Source organism: Calypte anna, chromosome 17, assembly GCF_003957555.1.
Source record: "Calypte anna isolate BGI_N300 chromosome 17, bCalAnn1_v1.p, whole genome shotgun sequence".
In the NCBI taxonomy this organism is placed as follows: Eukaryota; Metazoa; Chordata; class Aves; order Apodiformes; family Trochilidae; genus Calypte; species Calypte anna.
This window is the reverse complement of record NC_044262.1, coordinates 4,111,997-4,129,522: the sequence shown is the minus strand read 5'-3', so window position 1 is coordinate 4,129,522 and position 17,526 is coordinate 4,111,997. Positions and strand designations below refer to the sequence as shown.

Genomic DNA, 17,526 nt, shown 5'->3' with positions numbered 1-17,526 from the left:
CTAATTTCATTTGGACCATTGCTGCTGCAGATGATTCTGTTCTTCTTACACTTACAGAAAGGTTTCAGGTTTTATTTTAAGCTGGATTTGTACACACATGATTCATTAACATGCATACAGGAATTGCAGAAGAAAATAAAATGGCTTTTCTTAAAGTATTTATCAATTAAAAAATCAAAGGATATGTCAGTTAACAGGATTTATTTCTCTATTATAACTTCAAAACTCCATATTTGAAGTCAGAGCTCTTTCTGCTGTCAGAAAAGAAAACTTTAAAAGTTACACATTCCATCCTTACTCTCCCAAACATTCCACACCATCTCTATATTAATAACTTTTACCAACCCTGAAAACTCCATCAAGGATCAGAACAATATTGAACTGTGATCTTCCCATTGCTTGTACCACTGCCACTGAACAAGGTTTTGCTTTTGGAACAGGGATATTTTTCTGCATGGCATGGAAGTTCAGAACACAAATGCTCAGCTGTTCTCTCTCAAGATGGAAAAGTTGGTTGACTGTATTTGCCATCACAGTAAATCCCAGTTTGCTAGTGAGCTCAGTAGCAACTGGCAGAGGCAAGCAGTAGATGTGTCAGATGCCTATTTTATAGAGATTTTTATGATAAACACATACTGAAGTAAAATTCTTTTTTGGTATTTGGAATATTCTCCTGGAAGCCTCAGCCTATCCCTAAAAGCTTATGAAAATACAAGCACAGAAACATTTGTTGTAATGGTGAAATGTTGAGGGAGCAACTGGATGTCATGCTGTGAATGTCCAGGAATTGTTTAAGGAGGAGAATGAGCTTTAATACACACACATTCCATTCAGAATTGTGCATTAACACACAGATGTCCTGGGATGGTACACAGGAAGAGGGGAGAACAATTCACAAACCTCAGTGAGCTGGAATTAAGGGTAGTTTCCTACCATTGACTGTACCTTTGCTCTCCATTCCTGATCACTCTCTACTAAATTCATCAGCCACCAGAGCTGGTGAGGCTCACTGCACAGCTTATCTCAAAGATTTTAACAATTCAGGACAAGCAACAACAACATGCCAGAGGTCTGGCTTGAAAAGCAAATAATGAATATTTGGTGGAGAAACAGGCAGAAACAGCTGGAGTTAATGAGTGGGGATTTGATATTAGGGGATTATTGATTTACTGGCTTTGTGGGGAAGTTTGACTTATTGAATTATGACTTTTTAAAACACAGTCTTGGAGGAAACATTTTTCTTGAGCAAAAATGCTAGTTATTTGTCTGCAGGAGAACAGGGAACTGAAGGAAGCAGAAGGACCTGGGGATGGTCTTAGCTCCAAGAGCTCTTCAGAAAAGTTTCAGCATCTCCAGCCCCAGCTGATGCCTCTGCTCATCCTGCTGTCATGCCCCAGTGAAGACAAAACAGCCTCCACTAAAGCCAGTAGTTAGTGAAGCACTAAATAGTGCTTCAGAACAGGGTGGTCTTTGCCATAAGGGCCAGTGTGGAACATCTCAGTCCCAAGGATGTCCTCCTGTCCTCCCCAGTGCCCATGGCATGGAGAAAGCAGGGGGCCTGCCCAAAGCCTTGGCCATCAGCAAGTCACTCAGAGCTAATGTGCTGGGAAGCTGCTAAAAAAGGGACATCTTGAGATACCCAGCTGCATTTCTGCCAACAGCAGGTGCTGCTCTGAGGGACCAGAGAGCTGCTCACTGCTGGGGGCTGCAGGCAGCAATGTGCTCCTTCTATTACAAGGGCCTGGGCAGTGCCATGTTGCTACTCTTCAGGTAGGGATGGGTCACCATGAGATGTTGCTTGACCTCAGACCTTTTCTTTCCCTCACCTTCATTGATTTGGAATTGTGAAATCTCTCCCCAGGCACCAGCTGGCTGCATCTGGTGGGCTCAGAGCATTCCCAAGCTCTCTGCAGTGGGCAGAGCTGCTCTGATCTGGAGGCCAAACCCTTGGCACTGCCCAGGCTTTGCACCACTCTGATCTTCCTCCCCATTCCCAACAGTGTGGGAGGGAATTCACACACTGAGCAAAATCCATTCCCTGTACCCATCCAGAGCTGCCTTTCACACCTCGCAGCATTTATGCTGCTGGGAGAGCCAGAGCTTGGTCTCAGCAGTGACTGTGGGAAACTGGAGCCATGCTGAAATCCCTCTCCACACCAATTGCACACTCCAGCCAGAGCTGCACAGCAGAGCCTGTTCAGATGCAGAGTGCATCTGGGGGCAGCTGCTCTGTGTGCTCCAGCTCTGCAGTGAGGGTGCAGTTTGCAGCAGGAGGCAGTCACCAGGGGATGCAGTCCCTGTGTTGCACGATGTGATCATCACCTCTACCAAATATTCCTAGCAGAAACAGAGGGCCTTGCAGAAGATCTTTTTGGCTAGAGAGCCTACATCCTGCTAAAAGATCAAACCAGGATTGTGAGTTTTAAATCCCCTATAAGGGAAATGAGCTGCAAAAGTTTGAATTAAGCACCAAGTATTTTTTTCAGCATCTCTTCCCATGCTCCTCTTGTTTGTTTCTAATTTACATCAGCTGGGACATGGTTACCTGACTCATCCCATGAATGCTCAAGCATACAGGACCCTGACTTTTGGGGTGCAGGATTAAAAGGTGATGATAAGCCTTTACTTACTGTTGGACCAGGGATTCCAGGAAAACCCACTCCTCCTGGTGTCCCGGGGTGCCCCTAAAAGGGAAGGAAGAAGAACACACCTGGTATGAATTCCTGGGACCTGCTCAGCTCTTCTTCCTCCAAGTGGGAAGACAGGAAAAAAAAGCATTGCTGGTTGCTTGCAGTGCCAGGTCTTTTATTTGCCAAGGTAAAACAGCTCAGGGGCGGATGGAGAAGCCCAGCTCCAGCCTTGGTAGCAATATAAGCAGGTAGGTTTTCTGAACAGCCCAAAAGAGAATGGGCTGAACTAATGTGAAAATCTGGTTTTGGGTCTTGCACTATGGTAGACAGGAGATGTCAGAGCAAGACAAGATCTTGCTGAGTTCCCCTCACCAAGGATCCTGAAACAGTGGTGCCTGTAGCTCAACAAACCAGCACCAGCGTGCTGCCAGCTGCCCCCAGTGACTTGGGGGGATGTGAACAACAGAGGTTTGGAAATCCCTTTTCCTGACCCAGTCTGTTCAGCTGTCAGGATGCCTGGAAACAGGCAAGCCTTCAGCTTGTAGCTCCTGGTTATCTCTACTTGACACACCAGGTCCTCAGCTGATGGAGCTGCAGAACATGAGCTGAAATGCAGCATCCTCTGAAGGGGAGACTGCTGAACAGGAGTGTGGGGAGAGGTTCAGAGGTGATGCTCAATCTCCAGTCAGTGCAAAGGCAATCCCCATCCCCAGACACAGCCAGAATCTGCAGCTATGTTCTCATGTCATCAAAAGACTGGGAGAAGCTGCACCCTTCCCTCAGACAGAGAGAGAGAGGCAGCAGCAAGAGCCAGAGAATGCAGACTTACTCCTTACCATCGCCCCCTTGACTCCTGGAGGGCCTGGGGGTCCCACTGAGCCACGGTCACCCTAGGAAAGACACAAGGGCAGGAGGAAGAGTGAGGACTTTCCTTTCACTAACAGGCACTGAGCTGGCAGCAACAGCAGTCTAGAGCAATGAAACAATGAAATATCCACAAATTGCAGTTTATGCCACCAGATTTCTACAGAAAGGTCTCTTCCAGTGCAGAATAATAATCACCATCTTCCAAATACCCATCTCATCTGCATAGTTAAAGGACTACACCAAGAACTCACTAATCCTCTGTATCCCAAGAGAGAGGACTTGGTTATTGCCATAAGCCACTGAGGAGCAAGAAACAAGCAATGCACTCAAGACCACCTTTAGCTCCACAGCTGCCTGCACTCTCCCAGTAAGGCACTGGGAATTAGGTGTGTTAGGTTTGTGTGCTTGGGCCCAGGGATGAGGAAGGAGGAGTTAGCAAATGCTGCCAAGGAGCTGACGCCCTGAACCTGAACTACCTTCCCACATCTGAAGTGTAAGGAGAAATATTTCTGGGCTTTAGGCAGCTTATTAAAAACAAACCCCAGAATTTGTGTTGTCACTATTTGGCCCTCGTGAACCATCGTAAGGAATTTTTTCTCCCCTGAATGCATGGATTTTATTAAGTATGTATTAACTGTATTGTTCTCTTTGTTAATCTTTTATTCTGCTGGCTTCACTTGTAAGTTTTGCAGCTCTTGGGATGGAGATTGCTGACTCAGCTATGCCTAATGAAAGCCTATTTCCCACTTCCATTTAGCTCATGACAGCATAGTAAGCTGTAGGATGCTATGCCAATTGGAGGCCTGGTTGAGGTTTTGGTTTGATGATAGTTATTTCTGTCATCTGTAACTTGGTCCTGGTAGAGCAGACGGCTGATAGGAATCCCAGCTGTGCTGAGGCTCTCCTGAGGCAGATGTTCAAAGCAGGGCCTGGGTTTGCTTGACACTGATGTAACTTCACTGTGTTACAGAGCTGATCTGCAACACGAGGACAGCTCATATGGTCAGGTCATTGGCATGGAAGTCATAGGTCCAGATGTGGATTTGCTGGAGTAAAGAACATTCCACATCTCCTGCCCAGCAGACCCCTTATTCCCTCTTCAATTCAGGGCTGCAGCTGCCATCATTACAGCTCACTCAGGCACCAGTTTTCTGCATAATCACCTTGGACACAGCACAGACTCTACTCCTCTGTTCTCCTTCTGTGAAACACAGGCCACATCACGTTGTTCCTTTTACTTCTTCTGTGCCTTGACAGTTTGGACTGAGCCTGCTCATGCCCCACCAGAGACTATAAGCTGGAGGGGCTTTCCAAAGGCTGCTGCAGACAAGCAGAGAAATGTGTCTGCAGCAAACACAGAGGAATTGTCACAGAGCTTTGACATCATCATCCAGAAGACAGGGCATGAAGCAATACAAGCAAGAGAGAGAACTGATGTGTGGTATTTATTGGTTTATGCTCTTTACTCTCTTTATGGTTGGACTGTGACTAATTAAACCATCAATAAAAACCAGCAGTCTGCATCTGAGATAAAATGAATGACATGGATGATTTGTCTTTGGAAGCTGCTCCTGAAGAAAATTTTACACTCTAATAGAAAACAAATTAATGGCCATTTACATTTCTGTGGAAATGTTTCTTCCTGTAAGCAGCATGTATATGTACTGTACACAAGAGGGCACCAGCCCTTAGTAGTGTGCCCAATTCAAGCAGAGGGGCAGCCAGATGGGATCCTCCTCATCAAATATAAAAGGCAAACACTTAGATCAGCCTTTGCTCAGATATTTTGCTGCACTCTTGCACCTTCTCTGCACCCTTGCTGAGACCTCCAGTGCAGGCAAGACCTCCCTGGTTCTGCAAGACCCTGCTGGCAACTCTGCATTGAGCTGTGAGCACATCCCTGCACAAATCAGTCTGTAACCTAAACTCCTTGGACTCTGCTTTGTCCAGGAACACAGGGCCGACAAGTCTCTCATTCCCAGAAAAAGAAAAACAAAACCAAAGAAAACTGACTGTTAAATGCAAGCTTTCTGGCAGATTATGAATGAAAAAAGCTGAAAGTTTCAGAGAACATCTGACAGTGTCTCCTGGGAGGGCGAGTGCATGTTCATTCCTAAATGTGAAATGGATAAAGTTTGGCTAGCCCAAGACTAGCTCAGACACCCTGGATGTGCTGAATTCCCAGCTGGGTGTTGCACTGACATGACAAATCTCCATAAAACTCCTCCTGCCCCAGTGCCCCTCACCCTGCAAAATTCACAACGACCCATTCATTGACAGCAACCTTACCTTTTCTCCCACTATTCCAGGCTCCCCCACTGGACCAATAAAACCCATTAGACCCTGAGGAAAGAGAAAACCACAATTAATTTTCAGTTCTATTTGCTGAGAAAGTAAACTATTTCTTTGGTCCACCTTGCTGGTTGCAATAGCACAACATCCCTCACACACTGCTCAGCAATTCCTACTGGCTACCAGCACGGACAGAGCTGATCCTGACCATGGGAATGTCTCACTCCACAGCTGGTTCTGCTTTAGGCGCCAGCTGGAACAGCAGCCCTAGAATCTGCAAGAGTCACAACACACAGAATAGGGGATGAGTTCAGCACGTTTCAGGGGAAGGCCAAGTCCATAGCGTGGCTTTGTTTTGCAGTTCCCAAACCGCCAGCACAGCTTCCCCGAGAGCATCGATAGCAGGAGCTCCCAGGTTGCACCCAAACTGAGAGCTGCCATCATTCTAACTGCTGTACTCCATGACCTTCCCCTGGGTTCATCTGAGCTGTCCCAAACCCTCGTGCAGACTGATTTTGCCCTGGATAGTGTTGAGATGTCAGTAGGAAATCAACATCCGAGGACACAGCCAGAGGGGCCAGCAGGGCAGCAGATCTGTCACACTACTCAGAAACTATCTTGGAAAAAAAAAAGCCAGTCTAAGCTCAGGATTTGTCAGGATTTAACAACACTTAGGATACTGAAACAAACAGAACTGCTTTTAATTAGGAAGATAGGGATAGATGAAATCTCAAGCTAAGATTCCTGAGAATTAAAATCCAGCAGCCCCCCTGCCAGCTGCAGCAGGTGCTGACTCTAGAGATGCAAGGGGCTGTCCCCTCTGCTGTGGGCAGTGCTCTCTCTCACTACATGATCCTCATGGCCTCGTCCCTAGTGCCAGTAAGGAGACAGACACCTGTATTTAGTTCCTCCAATGAGTCTGTGACTAACAGGATTCATCTCCTGCTGAAACACTGCATAATCTGCCCACAGTTGGCCTGGGTGGTGTCAAAGGAAGCTGTGTCCCAGGCTGTTTGATTTTAAGCAGTGGTCTGATTGGTACTGGGAGGTGGCTGCTGAGCAAGTCTGAGACAGGAGATGGGTTTTCCAGTGGCATCACCCTGCTATTACTCTTTATTAAAAGAGAATTTGAAATCTTGGTATTAAATTGTGAAGTTCCTCTATGCAAACACATCTCACTTTTCCCCTTCAGCACCAGGGAGGTTTTCAAATGACACATTTGAGAAAAACATTCAGCATGGACAAATGCAGTGGGAAGAAAGCCACACACCAGCAAGGCAACTTCTAGAGTCTGGTCTCAGAAAAGGGAGAGCTTTTCCCCCCTGATATTGCCTGTCTTGGGGAACAGCAAGAAAAGCAGCAGAAGTTTCCTCTGTACTCCTGCTTCATTGCCTTTTTGGTTCCCAGCTGACCTGTGTGGTTTGCTGAGGAGCTCTCTGCATTCTGCAGTTCTGTGCAGGGACAGTGTGGAGAGGCATCCCCCAGCTCCAGAGGAGCATCCAGCACTGATAGAGCAACCTGCTCACAGGTTGTGCAGCTCCTCCCACCACCAAAATGCTCCCCCCTTCCCTCTCCCTGAAGTTACACTCACAACAGAAAGCTGTAGCCCAAAATAACCAGCATCACTGCCATTCCCTGTGTGTGAGGCTCAGCAGAGCCACTCAGAGACTCCAAACACAATACGGGTCACTGTCCAGTGGCTTTTGGAGGGAACAGCTTCTGATGATGACTCCAAACACCAAGGGACTTCATGCATTAGCATTCCTCACATGATGCAATTAAATGCCATCCTTTGAACATGACTGGAGACAGGAGCTCCTCAATGAGGCATGCTGATGGGCTCAACAAAAGCATCTCTCACTCAGCTGCTCAGCTGGCTTGGCCTCTTACAGGGAGCAGTCACACACTCTCCAGAGAACTTGTCACACTCTGGCCTGGGACCAACATCCAGGTGAAAAGCATTTGGAAAAAACATATGAGAGAAGGCAAAGAGCTCAGCAGTCACATCAGAGCCTGGAGTTAAATGTTTGTGTTGGAAATTCATCCCAGAGATGTCTCAGGAAACAAGTGTGTCACTGTGCCACGATGGAAATACCAATTTACTATGGGAAGACAGTTACTACCAGGAGCTCCTACTACTTGGTACCAAAGGGGTCCTGGGGGAATTGCCCAGTGCAGGAACCCAGGGGAGAGCTGGCAGATCTGCAGTCTCTGCACATGCGAGGTTGCCACTGGGTGGCATTGCTGAGGGTTGCTGAGTCAATTATCCTTCCAATTAGACACAAGTGCAGATGCTGAGCTGACAACTGTATCCAGTTACTGGAGTTCTCCAGTAGCCCAAGGACCACAAAGGTAGCAAAGCTTAAGGCAGAGAAGGCAAAGCAATGAGCTGAAAGAAGTCAATGCATTAAATCAGATAATAAAGTAAGAAAGATACAAATTCTGATCCTTCATTTCCAGTGTCTCAGAAGATCTGGAGAACTCCCTCCCTCCCTGAGGACATGCTCTCTTTTAGGTATTTCTGGGATACTCAGGTCAGTCCCTGCAGAAGAGAGATTCCTGCTCTTGCAGTAAATGTTGTTACCACTCAGGATTAAGCCACAACTCTTCTGAGGGGCTTGGGCTGCAGCATTGCAGACCCAAACCCAGGCAGGAAGGGTCACACTTCTGACATGATGGCCACAGCAGCCTCAGGTCCCACTCTCAACAGTCTCTAAAGAAACTGAGGTATAAATCCTGTTCCTGCTCAAGGGAAAGTGTCCCCATGTAACCAGCCAAGGGGAGCATCCCATGGTGTGACTGTGGGACTGAAGGGAGAGGGCAGAGCAGGGACGCTGTGAGGTGGCCAGCACAGTGGCTCTATAGTGTTTGCAGCCAATACTGCTCTGGGCTACCTTATCCAACATTGCTCTGTCTGCAAGCAGACATAAATCCAGATAATATATGTCTAGGCAAAATAAATCTTCATAAATTATTGGGAGTATATGAAACAAGTCGGGAATATTGGGTAACAACATCCTTCACTGGCCAAAAGGGAATGGACACTAACAGGAAGACAAGCAGCAAAACATTAAGGTTTTAAGAACCAGAAAAGCCACTGGTGGCAAATATTTAAGCAAAGCAGACAGGAGTTGTGGCCACTGCACTAAAATGGCTGCAGCATAACAGATTTTTCCCAGGTTCTCAGGGCTGAAAAGAAGCCCTGCATCCAACACGCCTCCGGGCGGTGTGTGTAATGATGCACGTGAAGTCCCAGATAAAGGCCCAGAGAGTACAGAAAAGAATGTAAAACATTTATATTAGATGGGGAGTTGAGCATGTTGCTCATGATTCAGTCTGCTGTATTCCCCAGCCAAGGGCATGGCGGAAAAGAGATGGAGATTGTTAAATAGTTACTGGGGGCTTCGGGGGAAGGAAAGGGAGGGGAGGGGGGGGGCTGGCGGGTTGTAATTCCTAACTCCTGTCTGGCTTTCCCCACTTATTGTCCAGCCCTGTCATAATTAAGCCCCCCCTCTTGGCTGCATCAACAGAGAGCAAGTCAGCAATGAAGCCTTGCATAAATCATAGCCCATTTGAGAGAAACAACTGAGAGCTGAGCCCAGCATGAGCAGGGTCTCCCAGGGACGGACCGCCAGTCGCTCCCAGCAGGAACCGATCATGGCCTTTCTGTTTTACTGGTTCGCTAGAACTCAAAACAAAACAAACCAAGGACAAAGGACTGGAGGGAGTAAATGTACAATCCTCCCATTCAGATGAAAGAAAGGGAAAGTAAAACGGTAAATATCGCAGTTTAAGGGAGGACGCTCTGACCCGCAAAAAAAAAGCCACGGGGTTTAACCCCCTGTGCGCCGAGTGCAGCCACAGCCTGGGGCTGCGTGGGGCTCCCAAATGCCCTGGGGATGGAAAGGTGGGGACCTGCTGCAGAAAGACCTGGTCTGATCAGAGCAGCTGCAGTGCCTGTAAATCCCTGAGAGAGAGGGCTGCAGTTTGGCCAGGTGCTCCAGAGAGGAAGGCAGATGGATTGGGAAGGGAGCTGCAGCTCCCTGCATGGTTCTGGGCCGAGTGAAACCACTTCTCCCCAGGCCAGAGCCCACCTGCAAACCTGACACCACTGCACACCCCTCCTTTGTAAGAGGAAAACAGATTAAGAAGATAATGGATGGCATTGTTTTCCTTTGACAACTTGTTTAAAAATAACACCTGATAATAGGACAATGTGCTTTGCCTGGAATGAAGAGATACCCCAAGGGGTAGCTGCCCTTCCCAGCAGGGAGAGATGGGGACCTGGCTGACCTGAACATCACCATGAGTAGGGGTGTCACTTCTTGTACAGGAGGAAGGGTTCAAAACACTGGTCCTGCTATGACAGGACCTCCTCATTCCCATGAAGGATGCAGGTCAACGTTAGCCTTTTTCAGGTGGCACAGCTCCTCACAGCTCCAGGGCAGAGCAGGGGGTCCATGGGCTTGCAGCACCCTTCCCCAGTTTGCTATCATGTCTGCTGCAGGGTCTTGCTTCTCCCATGAGTGCTCTCTGACCTCTGACATGGGCATCTCAGTGATATCTTCCTGCTCTGCATTCCTGGCTCTGGAACTGAAAGGCTGGTGGCCTGGGACAGAGGCCTAATATTCCTCTGCATATTCTTCTGCTTCCATCTACTGGCAAGGAAGGGTTAAATCCCACATTTCCAGGGTACAGGGGAGCTCAGCAGCTGGAGTCCTTCCAGCATATGAAGACAACAAGCATCTTATGAATGAACTTCCCGAGTCAGTGTCCTTGCAATGGGAAAACAATGCATCAGGGACTGCCCTGTGGCTTAAAACCCCATTTTTCCAATGAAGGCTCAAGTGTCACTGAAAACCTTACAGAAACTCTGATGTTTGCCTTAAACAGATGTCCCTAAGAAAGGGAAGAGAGCTCCACTGAGATGGTCCTTTCTCCCACTGTTGTACCAAGGTTTCCACTCAGAGGGGTCCCTTATGGAGGGCAGAGCAGAAAGTCTGGGAAGCATCAAGGCCTCCAGAAAAAAAAAACAGGGGTGAGGTGAAGGAGTCTTTTAGTGTCAAGTGACCTGTGTAGCCCGACCTGTCAGAGCTCTGCAAAAACCCAGCCCATCCCCAACACCAAGCACTGAAGCTGAGATGGAGAGAGGAGTGAAACCCCAACACTCCAGCACTGCTTAGCAGAGGTGTGATGGGAAAGGAGGTTATTTCTCACTAATCTGGTGTGACATGTTTGTTCTAATGACTTGACTGGTACGGAAATGGAAATTCTTTCTGGGTGATATTTCTAGACAGAGTCTAATTGACTAAGAATAATACAGGCAGCTTTCATACCACTGGGCTGGTTTCAGTGTCAGCAGAGGCCAGCTGTGTTTTCTTTTTGGTGAACAGTGCCTACAGTTTTCATCCAAGGTCAGTTCTGAGGGATGTTAAAGACTAACAATCCTAATGATGCTTTGTCTTTCAAGGAAAACATCTTGTTAAGGATCTCAATGCACTTCTGAATATTCATTTGTCACTGTAACATAACAGCATCCACAGATGCCACCTGAGAGCAGGAAGCATTGTGCTCAGCACTGTGCAGAGCTGCCTCACGCCTTCCACAGAAGGAGAAACTGAGGCACGGAGCACTGGAAGGCGTGGTTTGATTGGGCAACTGAGATGAAGCTGCAACTACAGCTCAGATGTGTGGAACAATTTTGCTTCTTCAGTTGTTGCTCTTCATGGAAAAAAATATTAACCACAATATAGAAAAGGCTCTAATTTCCAAAGGGAAGTAACTACCCTTGATATACACACTGAGACTCATCAGATTACTGCTATTGAAAAGGATTTGACTTGCTTGGTCAGAAACCCGTGGAAGAAGCAACCCCAGCCATAGCATATAGGGGAAAGAAAAGCCAGAGAGGCAGACAAGCTAAACCAAGCAAATTTGCTGACCATTTGGCAGGGAACGTGCTGGGCAGGACAGCTAAGCTGAGAAGGAACACGCTCTTCACCAGCGCCAGCTGCTGTGGTCATGTACAAACATATAGAGCATGTTGGAGGTTCTGAGGCTGCAATTTCAGGGCTGGTGGTGAACAAGTTGGTTGCTCCCTATCACAGAGCCATGGGAACCATTGTTTCTCTTTCCTTGATGACTGTGGTTCCCCTAAAGCCCACAGAGATGATGCATGTGCCCTGCTGCCCCAGCAGAATGCTCTCTCTTGCAGCATGGCACAATCCAGCTCGGTGTCTCTCTGTCCCAGGGCCTGGTTTCTGCAGCTGCTGTCTCCTCTGGTTCCCCCCCAGAATTCCACTGGGAGTCAAGGAAGCCCAGCACCCAAAGCAGAGGACCCTACCCTTAAAACCTACACAGGGAAAGCCTGGAAATTGCCCTTCCAGGGAAAAGAGAAACACACAGAAATGCATCATCTCTCTTTCCTGACCATGGCTTTGCCTCTGTGAGAAGCACAGAGGTCACATGCACTGCTCTGCTGCCAGTCCTGACAGCACAACCACCTGAACTTCATTGGAGCACTCTACCTGTGGAAAAACCCCCAGTTTAAAACAGACACCACCCTCTCCATCAGTGCTGTTCACCAAAAGCTCCAGCCAGACTATGAGCACCAGGACTATGCATAGGTTTGAGGTGGCCAGAAGTCCCTCTTGGCCACTGTCCTCTGCCTGCACCTTGCTCATCTAGATATGTACACAGGAGATCATCAAACTGACAAGGAAAACAAAGAGTTTACCTGCTCACCAACTTTCCCTGGTCGGCCACGGTTTCCTGGCTCACCCTGCAGGAGAAGGAGAGACAAGGCACACAGGTTACTTGGTGCTCCCAGGCAGACCCTCAGCACAAGATGATTCTTTGTACATCCCTGGTTTGAGCTGCTGGGTGTGAATGGTTGAAAAACTGCAATAAAACAACATCTTACAAACCCCACCATGTCTTGAAAGAAAATCCAAAGCAAGAACCAGCTGACACAAACATGGAGCAAACACTTGCAGTTCTGGAGTGAAATTCCCTGAAAGCATCTGTTCCTGCTGTGGAACCATAACCTTCACAAAACCACACTCAGACATTGAGACACAGGCTGCCTACTTTCCTGTGGCTTAGCCTGGGCCTGATTGCTTTCTCCCCATGTTTAATAAAGCATAAGTACTCATCAGGGATGCTCCTGATGTTGGGGTGTTTCAATCCAAAAGACAGACAAAGGTAGAAATACAGCAGCATGGAGAGAGCAGGAAAGGACCATGATTAACCAAAGGATTTGAGGAGAATCTAGGAAAAGTAGGAGTGTAGACACTGGGAGAAGGTGTAGGACCTGAATGACAGAGGAGAAGAGATCCAGTAAATCCACCTGCTGGTGGAAGTGCCACAGGAATGAAAGACAACCCAAATATTTCCAGACAGTGCTGCACCCTGATTGTACTCCTGAAAAATCTCCAGGACAGGCACATTACTGTCACACAGAGCATCCTCATGACAAGCCCCGGAGGAAACCACATGAGGTAAATCACAGTGCAGGATGAGGAAATTCAGAGAATGAGGAAAATGAGGGGTGAAAAGTGGGAGGAGGAGGAGAATTTCAAACCCACCAGGGATAAGCAGAGCTGTGGCAGCACTTGAAGCCAGTGGAGTGTCCCTGGATGGGCCATTCAGAGGCCAGAGTCACAGCTAAGCAGTATTGTTTCTGGGTGATGGCAGCTGTATTTTCTCAATAGGCAAATACTCCAGTTGTGCTGCCAGACCACATTTTTGTTAGTTACTGTTAGAAGAGGTTGGTTTTGTTGGGTTTCCTCTCCCCTTCTGAGTGTGGGTTTGTGGAGCAGGCTGCCCTGAGATGGCTCCTGCTGCTAATTAGGCAGCAAAGATAGGAATGATGTGCATTGTTTTAGAACAAAAACATGGAGAAGCAATGGAAAATAAGATGAGATGGAGGAGGAACACATTTATAATAAAGCACATAGCTTAAAAAATGCACCATCGTTCTTCTTGCTAAAGAAACCAAGCAAAAGTAGAGACCCCAAAATTCAGAGAAAAAGATAAATCCTCAGTTCCCCTTCTCCACTCCAGAATGAACATCCAAGGCTTGGAGCAGGGTAAAGCTGAGAAAAGATACTTCCCTCTCCTTTTCCTCCCTTCCACCCACTGTTTTTCTGATCCTGAACAAACTTTCAGGATTTTCAGGACTCCTCACCTTTGGACCATCAGGACCAGGTCTTCCTGGAAATCCCTTATGACCAGGTCGTCCCTGAAATAAATAGAAGAAAAATAAATGTAAAAAGGTTGCAGCTGCCCTTGGTCACAGCAGTGTCTGTGAACTCATATGGTGCATCTCCCAGTTAATGTTCCCAGTGAAAGCAGAAGTCTTTACTGAGGACAGGGCAACAGGAGAGAAAGCTCTGTGTCTTGAGTGACACTGGGTTTGGTCCATGGGGAACATCCCTAGACAGCTCCTACAAATTTCAGCCCATTTCTGACCCTCCAAGCTCAATTCTGTTACTTAAACATCAAATCAGAAACATTATGCATGGACTATAATCAAGCAAGTCAAGGGGTTTCTTGCTGCCCTTTGGTTTATTATGTGCTGCATTCAGCTGGATTTATTCGCCTTCCAGCAGTCTTCTTGTAGCAATTCCAGCAAGGACACCAGCAGCTGAAGCATTCAAAGATGCTACTTCCCTAGTGTTGGCCTTGTAAGGTTCTTATAGGCTCCATCTCTGGCATCCAGAGAGGATTTGGGAGCACAACTATCCCTAGAGAAGGGGAACCCAGGCTGGCACTCACAGGTACAGCTCAGAAAATCAGAAATACACCTGCAGACCAAAATATTGAGCCTGGCACTTATGATGCTGCCCCAGGCACTGGAGAAAGTGGATTTATGATTCCAGAAAGGAATAAAAGTGCCAACCAGAAAAGTGGAGGAAATGCAAGATATAAGTTGTATTTATTGGTCCACCTAAAAGCACCAGTTACTTATTTTCAAGGTGTACTTTCCTGCAATGACACTTTTGTGCATAAACATTGCAGAATCCTGAGCTGGCAAGCTCACAGATATAATATATTTATTGCAACTCCTAACTGTGTTTTTCTGTGATACCTCACTGTGTTCAGAGTGGTGTAGAGCTCAAAAAGGATTCTTTCACTGTTTAGTCTTTTTTCTTGCTCTTCCTTCTACTCATTGCAAAAAAGTATAAAAATAAAGGAAGAAACATCAGGGTTGGCTGTAGGAGATATTTTTCCAGTCAATGTTCTTTATCTTGGGGACGAACTATTTGAACATTAGAGGGGTTTTCAAGGTCTGAGACTCTAAGCAAGTTATAAAATTAGAATGCCACTCAACACTCTGTACAAGACACTTCCTTGACTTTCAGCCATCCTGGATCAAGCAGTTGGACTAAGCTCTGGACAAGACAATATTTCTTAGGAGGGCAAATCACCTTCCAAACCAGGAGGTTTGAAGCTTTATGTCAATTTCACTAAAAATTCATTACAAGGTCACCAGAGCTGGTATTAACTGAGTAAAAGACAAAAACCTACCTCTGGACCAGGGACTCCTGGTGGTCCTAAGGGTCCTTCATCTCCCTGAGGTGAAAGAAATTAAAATGAAAGGCAAAATAGTGACAAAATTGGAACCCACCATGCAGCAAGAATAAAAGGTGTGCTGTGTGCACTCAGCTGTCACATTTAACAACTGAGTCCTTCTGAGTCTTAGAGCAGGCAGCTCAGCATCCTGAGGTTCTTCATTTCCCTTCCCCATCTCAGAAAAAAAATCAGTCCTGCCAGGGAAGACAATCCAAAATTTGACCCAAGTCAACACCAGTTGAGGGGCCTCAGACTAGATTTGGCCCATGGGGTGCCCTGAACACACGACTCTGGTTTATTTGATTTGGCAAGGATATGAATGCTGTAGAGCTCTCTACTCTTTTTCTTTCTTTCATTTCTTTTTTTTTTTTTTTTCCCCACAAAAAGAGTGTTGCAAAATTTCCCACAGAATCATTTGGCAACTGTATGAAGGTTTCCCTTTTGCTTTCAACTGGGGCTACACACGCTGCAGGATGGAGCTATCTCAAAATCTCACAGAGCAATTGGACTCAGTCCTCTCCCTTGGCTCTACACCAATACCTAATGTGATAGGATCAGATCTACAGTTTCCAGGAGACCTTCAATTAAGCTTCACAAAAATTATTTCAAGTGTCTAAAACTGACTGCCAAGAGAGAAATTAAAAGCTCCCTTGGCAGGCACAGTTCTGAGTGTTCTCATTTAGGTGGTCAGCCCTGGTAATGAAGTGGCACGAGCTGCCTGGCTGAAGATGGAACTGGAAGTCAGCAACCCAGCTCAATGGGCTCAGACCAACCACCCACATCATGCCACATTTCTCAAGATGTAATCCACAGCCTTGCTCTACTGCCTTGGGTAACAGCAGTGGTAATGGCACAGTGGAATGTTCTGGTACACATTCAAAGTCCTTTGGCACAGCTTGTGCCAAACTCCATGTCCATGTCTTCAGTCCTACTTTGACACTCACTAACTAGAGTAAATTGAAGGCAGCTTGGTCATGCCTGCCTGAACCTGGAATGCAGGGCTTTGGTTCCTTTTGTAAATTACCCAGACCATTTTTTTTTCTCCCCTATTTCAGTGCAAATAAATGAGCTAATTTGCATTAATCCTGTTTAGAGAGCAAGCAAGAGAGTTCCCAGAAAAAGTTAAGAATTATTAGTGCTATTAAAACGAGCTCCTGCCCGTGTGTGCACTAAGTATTATTTGCACAGTGTCTCCTGGCTCTGGACTAACAGCTTACACTGGCTTGAGTGAGAAGAAATGACACTGGAGTCCCTGGAGCTACAAGAAGATGAACAGAGGGCACTCAGGCCATCCCTGCTGCTGCTACAAAGCATGTGCAGCTCCAGCACAATTAAATCAACAACAGTTGCCCCTTCTTAGTGCTTGTGAGTGGAATGAGGCTTCAAGTTCTCATATGAAGAGATAAATATTTGCAAGCTCTGAGATTTGGGGGCAATGAATCTTTGTAGAACAATAATTTCATGTTCACTTTTTACAGAAGGATATTACTCTGTGTGAGACAGCAGAGTCTGCAGGTCTCCCTCCCAGTTGAAAGAAAGCCCACTTAAAAGAAAGGAAAAGCCAGGTCAGGGCATGCCTGTGAAAGGGGATCTGCAGGGAAAAGGGCATTAACACCATCCTGGGTGGGTGTGGGGGAACAAACTTGAAAAGAAAAGCCAGTGCAGAGCTCAGGGCCAGCAGGTGCCAGCAGTGACTGGAAGCAAGGATCACAGATTGCTGCTTTGAGGAGGCTCCTCTTCTGCAGGGCTCTGGTCACTCAGTATAACCAGGGGATCTCAAGTTGCAGGCACCATTTCATCACACATTAACCTTCAAAACTTAACATTATTCTTTAAATCCAATCTGCTTTTGCTCTGCAGACACTCACCTCTTGTCCAGGCAGTCCTCTCGGCCCAGGCAAACCTCGTGCTCCTGGCCTTCCCTGAGAAAGAGCCAAAGGAAAAGATACTCAGAAAATAGAAACATAAGCTCAGAAGGGCAATTAAAATGAGAAAGACTCTTTCACAGCCATGGGACATCATCCAATGTCAATTTGGTTAAGAAAAAAAACCTGAAAAAAAAGAAAACCCTGCACTTGGAGGGACCTCAAGCCAAACAGACTAAGCTGAAATATTGGCCAGGACAATCTTTAGGAATCTCCAGGGTTTTCTCTCTCCCCCC

At 46.8% G+C, this 17,526-nt stretch overlaps 1 protein-coding gene across 1 annotated transcript in view; it reads right to left on the bottom strand.

The window, feature by feature from the left end:
• The window catches only part of COL27A1 (collagen type XXVII alpha 1 chain), a 143,150-nt gene that overhangs the window by 48,051 nt on the left and 77,573 nt on the right, over positions 1–17,526 (bottom strand). The window contains exons 21-27 of the mRNA XM_030461514.1: positions 17,234–17,287; positions 15,321–15,365; positions 13,978–14,031; positions 12,526–12,570; positions 5,787–5,840; positions 3,467–3,520; positions 2,631–2,684 (exon numbers count right to left, since the gene is read on the bottom strand). Coding sequence (XP_030317374.1) covers positions 2,631–2,684; positions 3,467–3,520; positions 5,787–5,840; positions 12,526–12,570; positions 13,978–14,031; positions 15,321–15,365; positions 17,234–17,287 — 360 coding nt within the window. The remainder of the gene's footprint in view (positions 1–2,630; positions 2,685–3,466; positions 3,521–5,786; positions 5,841–12,525; positions 12,571–13,977; positions 14,032–15,320; positions 15,366–17,233; positions 17,288–17,526) is intronic.